This window comes from Sinohyriopsis cumingii, chromosome 6, assembly GCF_028554795.1.
Source record: "Sinohyriopsis cumingii isolate HCF-2022 chromosome 6, ASM2855479v2, whole genome shotgun sequence".
NCBI lineage: Eukaryota > Metazoa > Mollusca > Bivalvia > Unionida > Unionidae > Sinohyriopsis > Sinohyriopsis cumingii.
The window spans coordinates 140,389,125-140,414,169 of NC_142966.1; the positions used below are offsets into that span (position 1 = coordinate 140,389,125).

At 33.6% G+C, this 25,045-nt stretch overlaps 1 protein-coding gene across 1 annotated transcript in view; it reads left to right on the forward strand.

Annotated features, from left to right (window-relative positions):
- LOC149798125 (glycine receptor subunit alpha-2-like) overlaps window positions 1-24,602 on the forward strand; it is a 90,984-nt gene extending 66,382 nt beyond the window's left edge. Inside the window, exons 2-8 of the mRNA XM_089963213.1 lie at window positions 8,477-8,544; window positions 9,195-9,262; window positions 9,534-9,766; window positions 10,999-11,081; window positions 13,008-13,163; window positions 18,935-19,329; window positions 21,127-24,602. Of these exons, the coding sequence (XP_089819339.1) occupies window positions 8,477-8,544; window positions 9,195-9,262; window positions 9,534-9,766; window positions 10,999-11,081; window positions 13,008-13,163; window positions 18,935-19,329; window positions 21,127-21,312 (1,189 nt within the window). The 3' untranslated portion in view covers window positions 21,313-24,602. The remainder of the gene's footprint in view (window positions 1-8,476; window positions 8,545-9,194; window positions 9,263-9,533; window positions 9,767-10,998; window positions 11,082-13,007; window positions 13,164-18,934; window positions 19,330-21,126) is intronic.
- Window positions 24,603-25,045: the final 443 nt, after the last annotated feature.

The following is a 25,045-nucleotide window of genomic DNA, read 5'->3' on the forward strand; positions in this document are numbered from 1 at the left end:
CTAGTTCACTGCTGATAAGTAGAACGGACAATTGTCAAAATTGTTTCTTGTCGGGATTTCCGTTTCATTGAATATGCTTATCAATCCGGAAGGCCATTTTACAGCGGCAAATAAATTACACAAATTATTTTTTTTTTAAAATTTTAACCTGAATAATATGTTTATTCGGTGAATGAAGAATTTTAAACTATTTTAGGCTTGTTGATAGCACCGAGAAATATTTATGTAATATCACAATCCAGAAGAAATTTAAATGGACGCGATTGACAGTAATATCCCAGATTATAAATTACCCTCCTTGTATGGGTTACGTTCCGTACCAAAGAGACTTATATGGAGTCTGAATGTAACTAAATGACCAATTTGATTTAATCTGTCCTAATCTGTCTTACGATAAGCTGTTTATGAAAATCGAGGAAATGATAGGAAGTGGGATCTTATATATATCAGCTGTAGTGAAGAAGCTGTAGTGACGAAGCTGACACGACTGAGAATTGGAAAGAAGTTGAGATTTTCTTTCTGAACAAAGTTGAAAAGTATGCTATTTCTCGAGTCTTTCTGGTGCTTATCATTTGCTGCTAGACTTGTCTGGCCTGTTTTAGATATGATAGCAAAAACAAATATTTTCCTATTTCACCTGCAAGCGGCCGATTCTTGATAGATGCAGCTTCTTCTATAACCTATATTATTTTAATCATTTGCAAAACTTATCCAGCAATCTCCTTTGATAGCAATCCTTAGTTCATGTGCTTTAACATGCATAGTTTACTTTCTTTTTTACTCAAACAAACACAATTTATTCTAAAATCTCTCTCTCTAAAAATTTCAACAACGCCGAAAACAGTCGAGATCGATTTAAAATACCAGTAATAATTTACAATTAACAGGGTAAATAAATGAACCCGCTTGCATTTGTTCATTTCACATGTCATTTATGTAGACATCATAATTTGCCGAATTTTATATCAAGAAAAGAATGTTAATGTATCAAGATAGCGCTTTAAAAGAAAACTATATCACAAATAGTTACTAACTGCTAATATAATAGGGAAAAAGTCTCATTGCATATTCGCTGCACTTTTGGGACATCTAAGCTAAATATTTTGGCAACGTATAGAACAACTATAAATTAAATAACTTGTTCTTCCAAATTATTGTAACAAATTAATGAGTTCGTTCCAAAAGCTACACGGGAAGTATTAAAAGAGCAACAAATGCATTATCCAGTGCTTTTTCAGTCACCTTTCCCAATATATCTTATCTTGAAATTCGTTCATACAATTAGTGATATTTTTTTAAACAACCATAAAGAAACACAACAATGCAGCAAAAACAACGTTGACGGATTACACTGTAAACGTATTTTATTCACAATAAGAATTATATATTACTATGAAGAGATAAGCGATATATTGTGAAAATTCGTAAAAATAATGTACTCAGTTACGCCAGTGACATAATTCCGTTCATCGGTTTCTTCCTGTATCATTTCACCAACATTTTACTTTTGATCTTCTCAACATGCATTGACTGGATTGGTATTATCTAACACGTAGATACGGATAATCATTTATATTACACATTCTATATGGTTTAATCTTGAATGTAAATAATTCTAGTTTAAATCAACCCCATGGTGTAGTACCTGTTTCGTTGTAAGGCGTAGATCATGAGATATTTACGTTTTGATGTGGTGCTAATAGATCTGTAGACCAGTCTGCATACCTTTAGTTTCCAGAGTTACGAATAACAGCCCTAACAGTGCACAGTGACATCTGTTTGGCTTGAATCGAATTATATAGTCCATTATCACTCACCACCTGTAGTTCGGAAGCTATTAAAGACAAAGTTTGTAAACCGATCGGTGAGGCTACAAAGGGTCGGTCATATATGTACAAATAAGCTACGATTTGTCGAATAGGTTAAACTTAGCCAAATCCGCATATCAAACATGGTGCGATAAAACTTCGAACACGTTTTAATTTAACTGTATTAATAAAACTTATAATATCTCTTTCAACACTACAAAGAATTAATAGCTGATTTTCTTCTCCATTTTCGGGGCCATCGTATATACACGTGAATACATTAAACAAATGATTTCACTGCTTTTAACTTAGGCTCACGATAGTCTGTCCCCGGAGCGACTTAGTTTAACTGTTTTAGTATTCAAAGTGCCAAGTAACATATCCATCCTAATTTGTGTAACCTCTTCGACTTTACTAGAAAGTTGGTATATTTTTATCTGCATTTTATTCTTCAAATTTTATTACAATTTAAAGTTAAAGCGCTAAATTCTTCCTCCAAAACACCTATACTGTTTTCATGTATAAACACATATTATCAGCTATCAATGCGGTTACCTCAGTGATAGAAAGACACACTGGCGCCTTGAGGCATAAATATCATTTCTTTGCTTTCGAATAGTAATCGCAACAGTATTCAAATCGGAAACCAGTTTCTTCACCCTCGTCATAATCGATGTTAGGATACAAGTAGTACAGTATTACAAAGTACCGTATTCAACACCGTGGTAAGTTATTTCTTTTTCAATCGCAATGAAAAACACTCTGGTTGCATTATCATCAAAGGTTTTGAATTAGAGTGGTGAACATTAATTTTATTGATTTTTAATAAACTATTTCCTTTATTACACATTCCATTATACTTCCATTTGACAATCGAATATATTTACACATTGTTTTCATTTGGCTGCAAATTATTCTTTTTTCTTTCATGTCGTCATAATAACAGTACACAGAGTACATGTATCATGCATTTAATAAACGTGTTCATCTTACTGGTTCTTCCAGCAAAGATCACATGAGTTTATTTTCTTTAAACAGGGAATCCCTAATTTCTTTCTTGGGTAAATAGGAGAGGTTGAATTTTTATACAGGGTTAAATCCTAATAATACATTTTTCGTTCAAAAAAATAAAAATTCGCAAGAAAATAAGATGACAACGAAGAGCAGTTTTGTTGAAAAATTTTTAGTAAATTTAGTCCGGTAATTGTATATCAGTAAAACGGTTAAAACAAATATTAGTTGTATATGACGTCAGTGCGCCATTTTATCAAAACTATGGGATAATATCCGTATCAGTCTTTCATTCAGTATTTGAGGAGGATCTACTCAGTGCTGAGCAAGCACAATTGAAATATCAGACTGAATTCAAATATTTAATTCTGGGAAAATAAATTGTTTATTTTTAAGAGTTGTGATGTCCGGAAGAAGCACTCATTAGACCTCTTTAAACGCATAGATTAATTAAAATCTTGAAAATTGAATCCATCTGGGCTCTATCTAATGTTGATTAATTCGCTAGATTTACCCAGTTAAGATACCGCTGCAAAATGCTAAAACAAAATTGCGTGCATAAACTTTGATTACCGTCCCTACTCGCTTATAGGACAAATCAATATGTTAATAACAAAGATTAGCACAATGCGCCCGCAGATTAGGGTCTATTTGTTTGTTCTACTAATCGCTCCTTACAACCCACACAGATCCAGATCTGCCGGAGAATTACGCGTTGTAAGATCCGAATCTATGCAGTTCGTAGTTGGAATCATCAAATACGCGTGTACAAACTGTACTGGAGTAACAATGGTTTACCAAAGGTTATGAAGTATTGAACACGCGTTCATTCACTACATCAGTTGTTGTTGTTGTGGGTTTAACGCCATTTTGCAGCACATAGTAGGCAATACAAGGCGGCCAGTATAGATGGCGGAGGAAGAACTCAGGAAAACACTGGAAGGAGCCGCCGTCCCATGGGATGCTACTAGCAAGCTTTTTCACATACCGACCCTGTCCTAGCCCGAAACTCAAACCCACGCGGACAGAAATAAGATGTCAATGATCGGATAAGTCGAACGCATTATGTCACTCCGCCGTCTGCCCCCACCCCACCCCCATTACATCGGTTGCTTTTTAAATGTATTTTAACTTCGATTATACAACAATAACTGCACATTTAAAAAAGCTTACATAAAAAAACTCAAAAGAGAATACATGACTGTATCGTGATATTGGCTAGGCTGATACCGATCTGACAGAAACCATCGATTAGTATTGGACTAATACAGTTCTGATAGAAAGTAACGATTATTATAGGGCTGATACCGATCTGAGAGAAACCATCGATTAGTATTAGACTAATACAGTTCTGATAGAAAGTAACGATTATTATTTGGCTGATACCGATCTGAGAGAAACCATCGATTAGTATTGGGCTAATACAGTTCTGATATAGATCTCATAGAAACAAATGATATTGTTGCGCGAATACTAGACTGTAAACATGAAGCTGAGGTGGGTGGGAATCCAATCAGAATTTTAAAGAGTCGTTAGGAGTGGGTGGGTCAAACAAGTCATAATTATAATAAGTGAGATTATATAAACATTTCACAGATACAAAACTTATTTTGTGTAGGAAAAAATAACGAGCTTATTAGTTTTCATATAAAACTGTAAAGAAGAACATTTTGTGACTTTGACGTAATACTAAAGTTATATTAAATATATCATACTCAAGGACAAGCTGACTCGTCCTCCCCGCCACAACCAAGAATCAGTGTCAAACTACCGGAACGTCTCTTCGAATGGGCTTTCTTTAAAGTTAGATTACTAAAATTATGCCATGAAAACTCTTAAGAGTGCAGTCGCTACTGAAGGCTTCCGTCCCAGACTCTATTAGATTACATGCGTAAGCCTCTGTTGGGGACCTCATCCCAAATTCTATTAGATTACTTGCGTAAGCCTCCGTTGGGGACTCCGTCCCAGACTCTTAGATTACTTGCGTAAGAATCCGTCGGAAATTGAGTCCCAGAGACTACTCGCTTATATGTCTACGCCCCCCAAAACGAAATTTTGTATCCTCCCGTAAGAATACCGTCTACAAGCATTGCTGTATTTTATACAAGTCTGTTGATTCCTTATTGGAACTGCATAGACGTTTCTCTTTCATCGTATTCATCACATGTGCTTATGATTATATGCAGTAATGAATATAAATGCAGGATGATATCAACCTCCTCCATCAAAGAAATTCATATTTTTTTTAATTCTTTTTTTCTGTGATATTCGAACGGATGGCTTTAACCTCAAACGTATGCTTACGAGTATCACTAATGCGGCTGCGCCAGGTTGTAGACATTCTCTGACGCCTTGCAAAGAATGGATTATTACCGTAGAATTATTTTTTAAAAAATTACAACATTTTTCCCACCAAATTTTCAAATTCCGTTTCATGTACCGATATCAAAGCAATTATTCGTTTAGTTGAAGATTCCATATGGTGTCCCTTTTGAATTACCATTAATAATAGACGATCCATATTGATCGTAAAAGAGGAATACATGCCTTTGAAGTGTTTAAGCAAGTAATGTCAGACTGGTACAGGAAGATCCATGGTAAAAAAATACTGAAGTATTGAACTTTCGAAAAATTATAATATTTAACGTAGCTATGGGTCATGTGAATCCATACTCATGAAACAAAGTTTCGGTTGGTGTACATTTTTATTTGCTGCGCATCATCAAATTTATATCCCGGATTTACGTCAATTACATGGAAAACCTTCGGAAACAGAGTCTTGTCACCGCACGTCAATATAATAAGAACTGGGTATTATAATATCATTATATGTAAAGAGTGCAACGGCGTGGCAAGAAATGTTGCTCCCCCTTCTCCTTCCCCGTAAAACTTAATTCTGCCCCCACCCCCCCCACCCCCCACCCCCACCCCCACCCCCCCCACACACACACGCACACATGAAAGGTTGTTTGATGGGAACTTTCGGCCAACACAGTTACACAACACCCCATTCCCAAACCCACAGCTTCGGGGTTGCTTGGGCAACTGCTATGCCTCTGATTGGCTGAAGGTCGTAGATCTCTTTTACCAAATACGTTATTGATTTTCCAGGGTGTCAGATCCATACTTAGACTGTGTCGAGTTCTTTTAAAGTACCATTCTTATCTTTCTTGTCACAGTCAGAGACAGACGTCGCAATCATGTGACTTTACATTCAAATTGTTCTTCACGACAAACTGTCGTTGAAACTGACGCCTTATCATTTTTCCTTTCCATTTACTCAGTAACCTTTAACTGCACACAAGTGGACATCATTTATTTTATATTTCATAATCAAACATTGAAATACTTCAGTAGGAGAAAAATTATATCTCCAGTGGTGATATCACTGTTGGTACTACTGACGTTTTCCTTTTAGAAAGTATATATGCATTTATGTATGTTATTAGGACCTATATTTAGAAGGATGAAGATATCTTAGAATAAGTTAAAACTGTAAATCCTCCAATATACATTTACGTAATGGATGATAAGAAGCCGTCCAAAATACCTGTAATGAACCCCAAACAATAAAAGTAGATTTTCAGTGACTAAGTTTACAAGACATGTTGATCTTCGATATTATGTGTCACCCGTAGATTATCGTACGCCTATTACAGTCAACGACGAAAGGTAAACATTTGTAAGATAAACAAATCTTATTTACATATTAGTATGAGTAGCGAATTTGCCCCTCATCACAATCATAATCATCTCTGAAAACGATGACGAAATCGGGCATTGATGAGTGTTGGTTGCGATCCGAAATTAAGTAACCATCGAAATTTAGGTTCAAAGTCTGTTATTTAAAGGTCACCAGTCATACTCCAACATTTTACACAAAGTCATATTTGAATGCAGAAATGAACATAAATAGAAACCAAAATAATTGCAAACAAACTCACAATCATTAAAATATGTTGCTCAAATGATATGACGCTCTTAAAACTGCAATTATGCCGTTCAGTCATGTTTTTACAGTATCCAACGCCAGCTATGTTTACTTTATCAATCCGCGCAAGAAATGTGTTTAAAAAATAAGCATCTCTTAAGTTTCGTTGTTGTTGGGTTTAACGCCATTTTTCATCACACGATACCCTATGCATGATGGTCAGTATTAATGGTGGAGGATGAACCACCGACCCACGAGAAGCTGCTGGCAAGCTTTCTCACATACCTACACTGGTCGAATCCTAGACTAGAACCCACACAGACAGAGGTGAGATGGCAGTGATCCGTAACGGAGAGCGCTTTAGACCACTCGGCCACTCGGGGCCCCCCTTAAGTTTCGTAATGATAACAGTCCTTTTTGGACTGTGAGAATCATGTGAGAAATGATTTAAACCGTTATATAACCGAATTTCGTAAATCTTCGCTAGTAATGCGGCCCTAAATCCCACTGACATAGAATGGAGAAGAAAAAAAAAAAACTTTCAAGTAGACGTTTCTTTAAAAATATATAACAAAACATATAAGTTTATTTCAGTTCGTAGTATATAGAAGACAGTATTTCACTCATAAAGTTTAAACATTTTGTATTGTCATTACTGGCGTTGTTTATAAAGGGTCCGTCTAGTGGCGCAAACACACATAAATAACAGATTCAATTTCAGCTGTTTATTGTTGTTACAAATCATCAATGGTATTAGATCCGGAAAAAAAAGTTAATTACACGAGTTCCAAGCTGTACATTAATTCGAACGTTTGAAAAGCTTCCAATTTTTTTTATAGAAAGTGCTTATTCTAAATTATAAACTGTAGGAAATATATTCTGTTTTATATTTCCTGAGTCGTATTTTAATACATTTCTATTTTCATACTCTCGTGCTGAGGAAATTTGGTTGATGTTATTGGGTCCTGAGTTGATTACTAATCCAGTAATTTTTAACAACATTCTCCCGTTTTGGATCATAACGGAAAGATTCATCTTACGTGTTGTTACATACATATATTTTCATGGTCAATAAACAAGGTCCAGAATTCCCATGGAATAATGATATATTTAGTTTATGACACTAAGAACATCATTGCTGTAACGAACTTGGAAGCACATAAAAGAACGTCTCGTATGCTAAATAAATCAGACATTGTTGTAAACGAATGGGATTCTGGACGCAGTTCAAGTTTTAGCATTAAGACGAGTTCTTATTACCCAATGTTGCAATTTCAGAGAAACATATATTTTAACAAATAATGTAGTGTACTTCTCTATAGTAATGACTATGTCAGACTTCATATTTCCGGTCAGCAATACTAACATATAACGAAAGTGACTTTTTGAAAGCGTTTAATGAATCCCTAACTTTCAATCAGAAACGATATAATTTTTATTTTTAAAAAATGAAGCATAACCTCAAAGAAAATCACTTAATATGATTTTTGACCAGTTTTTCTATGCATTATTATTTGTAAAAGATTCGATGAATAATAGACATCTCGTGTACTCTGTGTGTGTGTGTGTGTGTGTGTGTGTGTGTGTTGTGATGGGGATGGTGTGCGTTCGGCATTGGTCATTATAAATGCATACGCTTGTAAGTTTTTATTCATTGGTGGGGTTTATTTCCCATAGATTTTGAAAGCAAAATGTACATCTAAAGATTTTGCTCCTTTCATTTCAGGACTGAATTCATCGAAATAATAACCAACAAAAATGCAGAATTTAAGGTTCCTCCAAACTATGATATCGGTATGTACTATCGATCCTACTATTTCTTTTTCTTTTTCTACTTTCTTTATCACCACCACCACCACTACCAACAATGCAAAATACAACAACAGCAATTATAAATTACTGCTATTCCTAATATTGCCACTCAGAACCTCCGTCACCACCACCACCACTACTACTACGACAACTGTTATTACCACTACTACAGCTATTTTAATGACTGAGTGGTTAACAAGTCCGAAACGCGACCAGAACGGGATGGGTTCAAATCCTATCAAGGTCAGGCCAGGTTGGGCGTCATCATGTGTCACTGATCTTTGGTCTTTACTCCAGTTGACTTGACACGATATAACATTTCATGTCTTGGTGTATCATTAAACAGCATTCCAAGATAATGAAATAGTGTCATTACCATTAGCGTTGCACTCATTTAAAAAGTAAGTCAATATTGTCGTATAATCTCATTTCTAAACCCGTTCATCATACTGATCAATTTGTCAGTCAACAATTGAACATTAGTAGTTTGTGATGGACCAAAAAGGTCTTACCAGATGATGAGAGACAAATGTTATCTCGCAGTTTTCAAAATTGAGGCCAATTGATAAGACTGTTGATTCGGCTGTTATTATTATTATTATTATTATTATTATTATTATTATTATTTACAGAGGAGCCAACCGTTGTTGAGTGTGAGATACTAGTGGACAGCTTTGATTCAATTAGCGAGGCTAACATGGTATATTGCACCTTTTTATTATTATTATTATTATTATTATTATTATTATTATTATTATTATTATTAATAGCATCATAACCATCATCATCATCGTCGTTATTATTATTATTATTATTATTATTATTATTATTATTATTATTATTATTCCACAAGGTTTTATATTTCCTCAACATTTAAGGCAAATTACACGCTTATTGAGATGAATCTATTTATTTCTATAATCAGGTTTAAAATAGTTACGAGTTAATTTATTATCTTTATTTTTTCTTAGGATTTCACGGTGACTGTTTTCCTTCATCTTAGTTGGCCCGACACTCGTTTCACCAGGATATATCCTAAGATAGATAACGACTTATACATCGAAATAGACTCCAAAAATTTGGATAAGTTGTGGATTCCGGATCTCTATTTTCCTAATGAAAAGAAAGCATACTATCATGACGTCTTCATGCCGAACAAGATGTTGAGGATATACAGAGACGGAAATGTGACCTATTCCACCAGGTATGGCCAGTGTATAAGACTTTATTCTAAGCTATAGATGGTGTAGTATTGTAGAACACTTCAGGGAGTCGTAATGTGAGTCTCATCACTAAATAATTTTAAGATCTTTTGCAATATGTTGACCAACGAAAACGTTTAATACATGTGTCTTTATATTCTAGAAAATTTCTGACCATGATCCGTTCGGGACCATGAGTCGTATTTTGATACCCTGCCAACTTCAAGCCCAACCGATAATATACGAATTCAGATATGATATCCTGTCAACTTAAAGCACAAACGATACAACATAAAGCCAGATTTTATATTTTGGCGTCGATATTAGAAGTGCCACAATTTAGACAATATTCAGATTACTGGGATTCTAACTTGATTCAAAAGATAAAACTGCTAATGTTTTCGAACCATTAGCTCTAGTTTGGGTTTAGTGCTTACAAAGTTTCTTGAATTAAATCTTTAAATGTTTCCAGACAGAAGCGCATAATCTACTTATAACATAAAAGTCAAATACTTCCAAAGTTATGAAAGATCATTTCATGAAAAAGTCTGCTCAAGTTACTTTGCGTATGTAAAATATGCGTTCGTATTTTCCAAAGGAATGCTTTGTTGGAGATAAGGTTAACCAAGACTAGTTCAAAATGTTTGAGTTTGAATTTAGACAAAGCTTGAATTTTTCTTTGCAAAGTTTAACAATTTCAGGCCATGCCAAATATTGAGTATTTGCATGCAAGGCTCTAAACGTATAATATTATCTACTATATAGATTTTGAAAATTGCTTTATGTCTCAGAAATATACTTGCATCATACGGGTTTCATTCCATCTTGGTATTTCGGAATAAATTCACCTGAAAATTCCCCAACTTGTCGCTATTTGATGATTCTTTCTCACATTTCTAACCAAGTGTCCTACCGCTTTACCACTACTTGAAAGAGTTGATCGAAGCCAATATCAAAATGTTTAATCTAAAATCCACTTTTTAGGTCATTTGAATGAAAAGGTTAAATGGTTAATTTGCAAATATCGTTGGCAGATCAGAAGTGTTCATTCTAATTCTTTGCTACTGTTATAATAGTATTCATATCAATAATCTTTTTCATCATCATTTTTTGAGTCGTCCGCCTCTTCTTCCTTTTCATCATCATCATCATCATCATCATCATCATCATCATTATTATTATTATTATTATTATTATTATTATTATTATTATTATTATATCCTTTTTCTTACAGGTTAACGCTAACTCTTACGTGCAATATGAATTTGAGAAACTATCCTTTTGACAGACAGTCATGTGCTATAGAAATGGAAAGCTGTAAGTGTAATCTTATAAATTTTATACTCGCGTTTGTTCTATGAGTTATTTGAATCAAGAAACGTGTTGCATATTAGTAACAGATACAAAACATTATCAGTCCCTCTTCTTCATTTTCATGTATTTGATTTTATTTAAAATTAAAACTTTTTATAATGTTTAAATCTATTGTCACAATAACCTTTTACGATATACAATGTTATTATGCATGAATACAATATATATACAAAACTTCAGATGTATTTTGTTCCGAGCTTGATACAGCGTAGCAGTATGTCGAGGCTATCAGGTCGAGACCTATGTTCCTACGCAGTATCAAACGAAATCTTTACCCAGACTCGAAACAAAGCACGTATGTGGTTTTGTATTTATTACATGTGTCATATTTAGACATACATTGTTTATTGTAATGTATACTTTTAAAAACAAGAATTAATTATGTGGCGTTTTATGAAAAACATGTTACAACCCTCTGAAAAATCACCATGTGCGTAAGTAACCGCGGCTTAGCCAAGATGTGACTGTTCAGTTACGTCATTGGTCTGTCTGCATTGCAAATATGGATTTTATTCCTTAGTTTTGAATTTTAAAAATGTTGTATGTGGCACATGAATGGACTGCGTTCACAGGCAAGTGGACATTTTTTCTTCATTCTCAAATGGTACATAGGTTAAATACATTCAGGTTTATTCAGAAGCCATTAATTTACAGTACTTTCAAACTCTGTTTAAACGTTTACATTTAATACAAGAAATTATGGATGCAATAAACTGAATGTGATAATTTAAGCATATATTTTTAAGTACTTGAAGCTTCTTCCTCTTTCTAATACGTGTACTCGAGGTTTGATACAAATTTTGATACGCTTAACAAGAAAATTATAAATAATATTGTTCTGTTTTCTTTTCTTTGTTTCTATTAGAACAGTCGCAACAATTACTGTAAAACAAACCTACAGTTCTCTGTATATGCCCCAATGATGAAAATGTCTAAACAAATTGGTAACAAGAAGTCTTCTAAATTTGCGTCACAGTCAAAAGAGATATTGCTCTCTGTAATACGACATCCTGTATGATGGAAATGTTTGTCAGATTTATTGAACTAATTCGATTTCCCACTAATATTAATAGACAAATTGAATCTTAAACATGCTCCTTAATATAAATTAAAAAATAATTCCGAAGACCATATTTTTGGAAACTCTGAATCTGAAATGGATCTTGGGTAAATTTGTTATTTTTATTTTAGATGATTTACAGTTTGAACTGTCTCTTCTCCGTGTCATCAGTGCTGCAGCTGGGAACGAGATCAACTTGGTCTCTTCCTATCATAGTGTCACTCTACACACCAGTTTGATCTCAGATGACAAAGACTATGTCCTAAATAATTTTGCAACCTCAATTAACTTTAATTTCTTCTAGGTAGATAACGTGAAATACCCCATAACCGCTCTTCTCTACTTACAATACTCGCCCATTATCGCCTGCGGCAAAAGCGGTCATTTTCACCCATAATGGAAGTATTTTTTGAATTTACACTCGTGAGTTGACGATTTTGAATAATTTAAATAGTATAGCCACACATCTTTTCCGTTATTGTATCAGTGGACTATTAATGAATATTTGTATTTGTAAAATTAGTTGGAAATTGTATGTATACAATCCGGTAAGACTGAATATGTGTCAAGCGCCAGATCAGCCATTTGCGACTAAATGGTTATTTAATAAAATGAATTACAAGAAGACTAAATATATTATTTCCATACGCGTCGCATTGACCGTGTGTCCCAATTATAACACACGACGGGAAGTTTACGCCAACACAAATGGCGAAGTTTCCACATATGCATAAAAATGGATTTCTGTTCAAACCTAAGATCAAAAATAACTTTAAAAAATATTAATTAAGGCATTCATTGTTTCTCAGTCAGCTATAACGAACATAACATAATCCTGATGTGGGCGAATCGCACTGAGTTCCGGTCAGCTGTTGAACTGGTTGGGGAAAACAAAGAGTCCCTGCCACAGTTTGAGGTCAAGGACATTATACTGGACGAATTCTTCCGGCGTCACAGTGGGTCTGGTGAGAATACCATGCTTTACGGACTATTGACGTATGTATGTATGTATGTATGTATGTATGTATGTATGTATGTATGTATGTATGTATGTATGTATGTATGTATTGCAACAGAAATATTTTCGAGCTGTATGTTAAAAATGTAACAGTAACTATTGATTCAGCTAGATAACTCAGTCGTTTTCAACACAATCTAGAAAATTATGTTTGTCTTTCTTCGGAAAATGATACAACGATCTCGAATTTTGATTGCAGTCAATGAATGTCTTATTTTTATACTTGTAAGTATAATATGACCCTTAGGTGCAGAAAATGTTGCATTACAGAAATTTCCAGCTGGAAGAAATTCCAATATTCCGTTATTAATTTCTAAAGCCAGAAAACATATGGTTGACAGGTAGAAAGATATATTTGTTAAAGCATATTTACTTTAGATTTACATGGTCTGCCACCGATATATATATATATATATATATATATATATATATATATATATATATATATATATATATATATATATATATATATATATATATATATATATATATATATATATATATATATATATATATATATCCGTAGAATGCAAAGTGACAATATAGAAACAAGAACTTAGGGTATTGAGAATTGAATCCCAAATTATCGTAGAAATTATAGGCACTAGTCCTAATAATAAAAGTTCTGAATAATCTTTAGTGGAATCTAAAACGTCCAACGCTGTAAGTATTGATGTACCTGTGATGTCTCGTGTCGTACTGATGTACCATCTTTTGTTGGATTACAATAATGCAATTCATTAATATACCAATAATATACCCTTATGTGAAATTCCAGTATAAATTCAACTGCCTATTTCAAAGAATGGTATCAGAACACTTTTGAATAATTAGAATAATTCCAAATAAAATACTGTACACAACAAATAACTTGATGTTAAAGCAGGAATGAATGATCTTTCATGTGGCAAGATTATAGAGTTCTCTACGTGACCTCAAGTCACGATTAGCATTTTCTATAAACAACAATTACCTAATGGAAAATAACCTTCTAGAAACTTCTTAATGTTTACAAAATAAAATGTTATTTATAATTAGAAAGTTTGTTACCAAACGTATAACATATAACATGGATTATGTCAGAAAAAATTGTAGGAAAATTCTAAAATCCTTGACCCAAACACAAATATGCATGCTTACTTACATTAATAATGATCCAGATATTAAACCATTTACTTAGATAATATTTTAGATATGTATGAACTATTTACAGAATTAAAAAAATCAATAAACCAGGTCAAGTAGAAAATACACTTGATTTATGAAAATATATATATATATATATATATATATATATATATATATATATATATATATATATATATATATATATAAGTACAGACTTTATTGGTTGAAAATTGGATGGTAAATTTAAGGTATTACAGAGTAAAGTTCAAACTTAAAAAAGAAAAAAACAAGCGGGAAAAAATGACTACTAAATTTTGCGTAAGAAACAATCGTTGTCCGTAAGAAGGTTGTATTCTTTGCACAATTTGGGTTTTAACACGAATAATTTTTGGCAAGTTTATTTTGGAAACCACATTTAAAGTATCGAAAAATTCAAATCCTGTCAAGCTTTAAATTATTTAATGTAATATTCAACGCAAGTAAACTTTTGCGAACAACCTTCGGATTAAGGTAGCAGGGACTTTTATATTTATAAGACCACCTGATTGCTGGGTGGAAGAAGTCTTAGTTTCGAGGTAGCAATGGTTGCCGCTGTAGAGACACACAATGTATTTCATGCTGTATTAGCCCGAGTAGTTTTTTAAGTATCTAAAATTTATTTGTGTATGTGTGTCTGTGTGTGTCTGTGTCTTGAAGCATTGTAGTTCGTCAGTTCCTATCGTAATTATTATTTTTTTGCTTTTGTTTCCGTTGCTCAGCAGCCACCCACGCAAGCAATATGCAGCTGCCTTCGAAAGCGGGAGTTCATTCAGTATTGTAATTTTCCTCAAGATCACCATCTGTTTCGCAAATAATCGAGGAGCATTTTCATTCAACAGCACTTAAACCTTACATTCCTCCCGCAAATAAATCAGAAAATGGCGAGGGTGGGGTGGGGGTTGAAACCACAAAATTTAAGTTTTAATGTTAATGATGATCAAATACAGAGGATTATATAGATATTATATAGATATATAGTGACTCCAACCTTGAAAATAAAATTTCTGTAAGAATTTAACAGCCTTCAGAACCGTTTTACTCACGTAATCCTTATTGATAGTTATACGTGTTCATGAGTTCTAGAAATACACTCACTATTCGTAGCATTCTCTCGTAAAGAATTTAATCAAATGAGCAGCATTCTTGGCTGAAAGTAGCATTCCCAGAATGAGTCAAATCACTCCTTTAACATCATTGTCAGACAGTATAAAAAAATCAGCCAAGATGATTCTGTTGTAAAGATTTTATATTCCTAATTGATAAGCATATATAGATTTTGGGCAAAGATAATCACTTTTTCGGTCGAAAAAAAGTTCAAGGTTTTTCTGGTAATATAGTATGCCAAATCCAATAGCCGTAGCTGTAAAATTTGTTTATAAGGTATCGCTCAACCTAACATGAACAAAAGCACGTGTTATGTTTATGGTGTTTATAAAGTCAAATATCACATTGTTATTGCTTGACTTGACGGATATAACATTACGTTAGTTTAGATTCGTTATGTTCTATGGGTTAAGTTCTTTTGTATAATTGAATCTTGTAGCTGGCCTTGTCCAAAACTCAAGTTAATTGCTTTCCTGACCAAAATCATTACCTTTCATTACCATTGTAAGCAACTAACACATAGCTAATATTTTCTCTATGAATATGGGTATAATATTCGGATCATTAGCAATAAAAGTAAACATATTTATATTGATATGAGTCAAAGACATTATGTTTACCACATTTTTATTATAACTTTAGTAACAGATTTTATCCTGTAAACATTTAGAATCTTCTAGAATGAAATTTAATAAAATCTTGTTTACTGGAAAAATTATTTATTCGTGTTGTAAGATCTTGAAGCAGAACAAGTGTTGTGTACAGTGTCTAATTCGGGTTAAAATTATTTAATGCAAACTATTCTTCTCTGGAAAAATAAAGTGTTTCAAATAATATTCTTTGAAATAGACATTAACTGGGAATAATGGTGAATTCAAACGAGGAATCATTTGATTATGTTACTGTGATTCAACAAAAGAATGTTGACACATCTCCACTTTACAGGTCACTCCAGTCACATCATTCAACTTCAGCGTTGGAAATCATTTGCAATACCACTAAAGTTTATTCAGAACTTATTCATTACGAATTGTGCTTGTATTCTGTGAATATTTGCCGTAAGTTATACTTTTTTTAAATATTTATTCTCTTTGTGTTCTAGGGGAATCGATCATTTTGTCGAATTTTACAAAACTTGATGTTTCCGCTTTTTCCTGTTGCTTTAAGACCTTAAAGTCTTAACACTATATACGTTGTTTGAACACCTTTGTTAGGGATGCTTTTCTTTCTAACACCAATCACATCCAAACAGGGAAAAAAATCAAATTAATAGTTAAATAACGTTCAAAAAAACGTATGTGCAATCAAAAAACAGCACAATGCATAAAGCTTGTAGAAACCATATTTTCAGCTTGGTGCTAAAGGATTAATACTGATATTTCACAATGAAAATATGTCGGCCTACCGATGGACACGGTGTATACGAATAGTGATAAGTTGTGTTAAATTTATACGTTTTCTGGGTGAAATTGCTTTAAGATAATGTCAGAACATTACACTCAATAATTATTTCGATTGCATAATTTTCACATTGGTATTAGGGGCACTGATTGTTTTGCTGTCAATTTTGTCTGATCGTCGTGTTTTGGCCTTTGCGTTCGGAGGTGACTTCATTTCTGATACATTTTAAAAACAGATTTCCTACTATATTCTTTTCACTTTTTTAAATAGATTTGCAAGATATTTATTAAGTAAATTTGCCCTATTTATTTTTGATGGTTTTTCATTGAATGACTTTCCTAAAAGACTGTTTCATAGAATTTCAAAGAATGATTGACACAGTTTCAAACCAAATGTAATAAAAAGTGAAACTTGCATTCCATTCAGGTTTTTCTTACTATTACCTTTATTGTTGTCTCTCTCTTTAATAAACATCCTTTAATGACTATGAAAATAATGCCTCGATAGAACGGAAATCGATACTAATCAATTAACAAGAAATAAAGAAAAGCAACACTCGGATTCATAAAATCACCCTCATTAATTTGCATTTTCAATCAAAGAAAATTACCAGTACATAAGAAAACTTTGAAATAGTTTCTATAAATGAAAACAACATCAATCAAACATCTTGAATTTTAACAACACTTTTAAAATCTAAAATTTGTTTGTTTCCATTCAAGCAACAAACTGCATTATGAGACAACAACTTGGTGATAATTCCATCACGATCAAATACGATCATAAGACTCATGTTAGATGGTCTATATATACCCTTGTGAAATAGAAAACCCAAAGTATATTAAAACATCAAAGGAAATACCAGAAAAAGATAATTTGCTCGAAATGTCTTTCTTCGCATCTACCTATATAACTTCACACACACCACGCGCATCGTGCATGTATGTATGTATGTATGTATGTACAGTGGCGTAACTAGGGTTGGTGTCACCCAGTGCGGTAACTCATGGTGTCACCCCCATGGACCACCTTCCTGTACAAAAATCACTTTATTGACAGTCATATGCAGTAACTCATGATGGCACCCCCATGGAAATCCTTACTGCACAAAAATTCAAACATTGTATAGACAGTCATTTTGGTGTAACCCCCTCTGATGGTGTCACCCGGTGTGGTCCGCACCCCCGCAACCCCCTAGTGACTCCACTGTGTGTGTGTGTATGTGTGTGTGTGTGTGTGTGTGTGTGTACCTTGTACGGAAGCCGTCATTAGTCATATATGCTTATTGAAATAAGCTGTAGATATGATACCATACTATCCAGGTAATCATATGAATTACATGCAAGTATCTTGAATTTTAAACTAGGAAGATAAAAGAGTGTTAGTAGCACTTCAGTGTCTGAATGCATTTGGTAATGAATGAGCTTGAATTCGCCCGGCCCAAACTCCATGCAGTTATACAGCTGTGATGCGGCGCTATCTTGCTTTCTAAATTGCACCAAATTTTATAAGGCATTATTTACAAGAGCTTAAATTACATATATAGTAACAGCGAATGGAGTAAAAGCCTACTAGATAAATTATAGATTTATACTGAGCAAAAGAGAAAGCGCATTATTTTGTTATACATTTTCCCACCAAAATGGATTTATTGTAAAAAATGGTCTATGCTGGAATAAACTGTTTTGCAATAAAAGTTCAAATGATTAGCTCTCTTTTAATTTTGAACATTTTCTTGTGGAAAGAATTGCAAAAAAATAACATTTTTGTATGCAATAACATTTTTTATAAAGGAATCTTTGAAGTTTCAGTTACAAAGTTAGATTTTAAAAGAGTGATGCGTTTCTTTTCTGGCGTCAGTATGTTATTACCTGCATCAAGTATGCCGTGCAGGATAGGAGTAACTTAAAAAAATGGGGGATAGTGGACTATGATAATTTTTGTTACGCGCCTACTTACACGTTAGCAATCATATTCGTGTGACATATCTTTAAATAAAAGCTTTAAAACTCGTCTTCATTGTGGATATAATTTATTTTATTGTAGGTAATCATAGTTGTGTGGCGGCAAAATTTGTGTTGGAGAGAAATCTGGGATACTACATTGTCCAGATGTACATTCCAAGCATACTTGTCGTTATGCTGTCCTGGATCTCATTTTGGCTCAATGCCAACTCCGTACCCGGAAGAATCTCTCTTGGAGTCCTCACGGTGCTCACAATGACTACACAGAGCTCAAGCGTGAACGCGTCACTTCCGAGGGTATCCTACACTAAAGCCATCGATATATGGATGTCCACGTGCTTAATTTTTGTCTTCTTTGCGTTGATCGAATTCGCCATGGTAAACTTTCTAACCAGAATGGACATTAATAAGGGAGTCAAACTTAAAAATGTGTTTCAAATTCCAGCGGATCCGGAGAAAAATACGCCAACTAAGGAGGTAAATATTTGGAGTTATAGGATCCTTAGAAAAAAAATAACCCATGTACTTTCAAAAGAATTAGATTTCATTATTTCACTAGGTTTGTTCGGAGAAAAAAAATTTAATACTAGAATCGATTGGCTTGAAATAGTGGATTGTAATCCCCCTTTCCATTTCAGTCACAAACACCGTGCCGTATGTTATTTCTTAAAGAAAATCTGCTGTTATTTGATCAACCATCTTATATAAGGATGTGACATTTCATTAAGTCGTCTTATAAAAAGGCTGTGAATTCAGCCGATGATGCTGCTTGGTATTTTGTTTCAAAGCCTGACCGAATGATTATCATTAACTGTTATGTTCCAATTAATGCGAATATGTTCCAGAGGTATTCGGAATGATAACGGATATGTCCTGGTGTACCCGCACTGCATACAAATCACTGTTTTAAATCAAAATGTCCTTTCCATCAAGTCTGAAAGCGTTAATTGTAGCCGGTTGATACATACATAGTCCATAATTACTTATAGTTTGCACTTTCTTTTCCAGTGAATCATGCGATCACTAGTGTTACCATGAATCATGCTATCACTAGTGTTGCTATGAATCATGCGATCACTAGTGTTGCTATGAATCATGCTACCACTAGTGTTGCTATGAATCATGCTATCACTAGTGTTACCATGAATCATGCTATAACTAGTGTTACTATGAATCATACGATCACTAGTGTTACCATGAATCATGCGATCACTAGCGTTGATATGAATCATGCGATCACTAGTGTTGCTATGAATCATGTGATCACTAGTGTTGCTATGAATCATGCGATCATTAGTATTGTTATGAATCATGTGATCACTAGTGTTGATATGAATCATGCGATCACTGGTGTTGATATGAATCATGCGATCACTAGTGTTGATATGAGTCATGCTATCACTAGTGTTGCTATAAATCATGCTATCACTAGTGTTACCATGAATCATGTGATCACTAATGTTGATATGAATCATGTGATCACTAGTATTGCTATGAATCATGATATCACTAGTATTGCTATGAATCATGCGATCACTAGTGTTGCTATGAATCATGCGATCACTAGTGTTACTATGAATCATTCAGTCACTGGTGTTGCTATACATCTGCAATTGTTTTAAGATGACCAGAAGAGTTTTGAAATAACTTTGAAAAGGAAACTGTTACTATCTCTAGGGACTTAAACTACTTAACGAGAAAGCGAGATAACCAACAGGTTTAGACAAATTTAAAATAACTTATTTTCCTAAAACGCAAAGTCAATGAACACATAATTTTAATTTCGACCGTGACTAAGCAGTTTTTAAAAAAATTTCGTTAATTTTACATATTGTGGGTTTTTTCATTCCTTGTAGAGAGTTAAGTTTTACTGTTCAAGCAGTTTTGAGCCCATTACACGAGTTCTGCTTAATCCTAGGTGAAGGAGTTTTCAGAGCATTGCAATAAAGAACGAGCTATGAATAAATCAATTTTAGAAATTTACGTAATTATAAAGGCGTCAACTCGCTTTAGCTATTGATGGGTTGTACCTTCTCATTTACCTCCTAAATACTTCAATGTTTGAAATGTTTTTTTTTCATCTACAAGTACATACATACATACATACATACATACATACATACATACATACATACATACATACATACATACATACATACATGTCTCAATGACCCTTATTGTATTGATAAAAAATTATCTAATATAACGAAAACAACCTTTTGGGAAGCAAAATAACATTCAGCACAGACTTTGTACAGATATTTCTATCAATAGGCCCTTGTCAAGGACAATGAAGCGAAAGAGAAAGAAGAATCAAGCCCTCGAAGCCCAAGAAAGAAGATAGCTTCCGGTGCTCTACTTGGGATGCATGTAGATGTAGCATCGAGGATTTTGTTTCCGACATTATTCGTAATATTCAACATTGTGTACTGGTCTTACTTTTACGCGCAAATGGAATGACCAGGAATCCCATTTAAAGGAGAATAGACGATTCATATACGCTTAAAGGGAACATCCGGATAATCAAATGAATAATTGATTTCTTAGGGAAAGCTTGATAAACTTCTTAGATTCAATAGTGGCTTTATTGATAGTGATTAGATAACCTGGTAACCTTTCACAACTTCTAGCCTAAAGTGTTATATTCGGAAAGGAAATGTTTATGTTTCACACAAACATGTTTTCCCTTCAGATCTGGACATTTGAAATATCAGAATGGCAACTTATAATTATTGCTTTAATGTTAGTCTCTTGGGAACGAAGTTTGTTTATCCGATTTCAGTGATAAATCAAAATTTTATTTGAACACAAAGAAACTGCGGCTTCCCTGAGTCATCACTGCGGTGTAATATAATCTCGTCATGTCATTATTGAACCATCTGGGAATATCTTCTGCAATGAACTTATTGATATTCAGAATTTGTGGACATGTTATGCCGGAATCCATTCAAAATCTCACTCGATCAAAAGTACTCAGAGGAAACAAAAACAATAATAAATTAAAATTGCCAATTATAATGAACCCTTTTAATTCCATTGGGGAATGAAAGAGAAGCACAGCTCATGCTATGTAAATGATGTGAATATTCCACTGTTAGATAAAATTATGAGCTCTTATTTATACAATGTATAGGATTTTTGTTATGGGAAAATTGTTTGAATTACGAAGAACTGCTGGATAACATTTCTTGTGTGTGACTGTTTAGAAATTATGCTTGGTTTTGTGTACCCTTATGACATAAGTAATGCAAGTTCTTTAATAAAAAGTATGGTAGTCACATATGTATTATCTGCTCATCGCTAAACACGTCAATTTATTATGTTTATTTACAGACAAATAAATTTTATCACTGAAATGCCATACAACTTCTTAATATGTCGTCAGATGAATCTATGCTTTAGCTAGCGTAAGTTATTCTGAAAAAGTAGTTTTTATATTATAAGACTTCATTTTGTATCATTGTAACTCATGTATGCTTAGCATTTCTAAAACAAAGGTTAAACACAAAATTCGAACTCGTTTAAAGTGTATCGATGTTGAACACCTGTATTGCTGCTTTACAGAGGTTTATCTTTTAATTGCTACGAGCGAGTCCACGTACAAGTTCTTTATTTACCTGTTGAATACCTACCAGGTAAACTCAAAAGTATAGTCTATCACGTGGAATTAATTCAGTTATCTACACAAGTCTTATCAAAGTGCTTTGAAAAAATTCACAGCATTTTAATGGTTACCTTAAACATTGACCCCTTCATCAACATCACAGAATAGAACGGAAATAGGCACTCATTAGTTTGAGCGATTCATATCTTGTGAAAAAGAAATCGCAAAAAGAATTAATTTGGAGTCGAAAGCAGATGTTATAGGTAAAATGGGAAACATCAACGTCAATGGCGGATCCAAATATATCGTTTAAAAGGACGTATACAAGATGGGGAGGGGTGTGTGGGACAGAGCTCATTTGAGGGATAAAGTGTCAAAGCCTCCAGTGCTTCCCGCACTTTAAGCGTTTACATGGCATAATTGTAATCATCTAACTCTAATAATAACTTTTTCTAGGAAATATATTTCACGCTCATTTATAAGGCGAGGGGCCGGATTCACCCCCACCCACAACTTGCATGTATATGTCTGTTATCGACAGATACGTCCATGCATTGGGCAAGTGTCGACGGAATAATAATTTTGACGTCATTATAGGTATTTGCAAAGTGTCAAAAATTGCGTTAGGCAAACATATCAAGAAATTTATCTTACCATATGCCTCCTGACTGATAACAATTTTACTTTGGTTTACCTTTAAAGGTGTGAAGTGGAATGCTTTTGATTTCATTATCAAAATTCAATTTAACCTGCCCATCGTCCACAGCACCGTCTAGCGCACCCAAAGATGAGGCTCCTTGTTTTCATTTTCCTCTTCTTCTCGAAGTCTTGGTTTGACTTCCTATTGCATATCAATGAAAGCCGACGTGTGCCCGTTGACCGATGCTAATATTATCACTATACAATTTCCATTTCTTGGTTTATATGAACGTAATAAAAAGAATATCAAAAGATAGGATTCCATGATCTCTGTCCTTTCAGAAATTAAAATATTGATTTCTAAATGAATTCCAACCTACAGCGTGTTCAAATAGACGTTCAGTTAGAAAATATGCCAAGATGCAGTTGGCACATCGTTCACAAATGAAATGAATGGTATGATTTATTTTAAGTGCATGTGTCCCTTAACATTTTTTTCTTGCGTGGCGTTGCATAACAAGGATGTTGTAGAACATTTTCATGACTAATGACTTTACTTGCCGCTCATAGATTTAAGCCAATAATATATAACTGAAATGCGAAATGAAATTTAATACTGCATACTTTTTATCATGCGTTTACTATGCTAAAGCGTTATGGCAGAGTTTTACAGATCATCCTTTAGGTTTTTTTAAAATATCTCTGTTACCCTAAAAAGCCCCACATTTCTTTGCTTTTCATAGAACGTATCATATATCATTTCTTTTTCTTTCACTTTTACATTTTATTCATCTTGCTTCATTTTGGCAAAATTTTAGAATTATTTTAATACCTTTCTCAGCGTTAATTTAGACCTAATGACTCACACATGTTTTGACTGCCAAAGTTCTTTTTCTCTATTTTATCTTGAAAGCTTGATTCAAATATATCAAAAATTATTTTGTAATAGCAAAAACGGCATTACCTGTCTCTTTTGAATTTTTTTTGGTGTCATCTGTCCTTTGTAAAGAGACGAAATAAATCACTGTGCGACGGTGCTCAAGGGATGTGTACAACGTGCAAATTTAACAGCTTCTGAAGGAATTAGTACCAATTAAGCATAGTTGCAATTACCCACTGAGGCATACAAAAATACTCAAATTTATTGTTTGAGTATTTCTATGCATTTGCATCTTCATTCATATATTTACATGGCGCATCTGTATGATATATATGCAAATTTGCGATTTGCAAAATTTTTCTAAATACATTTTGAAACTTATTTCACTGTGATCAATTCATGTTATCTTTGTGTTTTATACCGGCGCCATATACCGGAAACATGGAAAGCAATTCACTGTTTTATCTCATTGTTATCCATTCACTTAGACTATGCAAAGTGTATAGCATTGGGTTAAAACACATCAATATACCATTTAGTCTTTGAACATTTTTATTAATTGTAATTTGTTCTTACTCCGCATTTTGTCCAGTAGATTTCAGAATGAATAAACATTATCTAGACTCTCGCAATCGTTGTGTTGTTTAATCTTTATGGTAGTTCTTGTCGTCCTTCTTCCGTTTGTTGTTGCTGGTGCTGCTATTACTACTGCAACTAATGCTTAGACTGAATTTACTCTTCGCACAGTGGGTGCCCAAATGCAAAGAACGCACACCAACGTATGTATGTACTAGTGTTTTACAGTACTGCATCACAATACAGCGATTATATGGTGCCAACTAAAGATATAGTTAAGAATATGTAAACAAAAGAAGACGGGGACAAAACCGTTAAGAAGACAAACGGTTACAAATATATGCAAACACGAAGAACAACTAGATAAAATATAAAACCTTAGGATGTTAAAATTCTACTATATGAATCAAATGTGTTATATAAACTACATCATCTTTTAGATTTTTCAGTTGTTACACAATCACAGAGTCTCTTCATGGAGTTCACATAAAAAT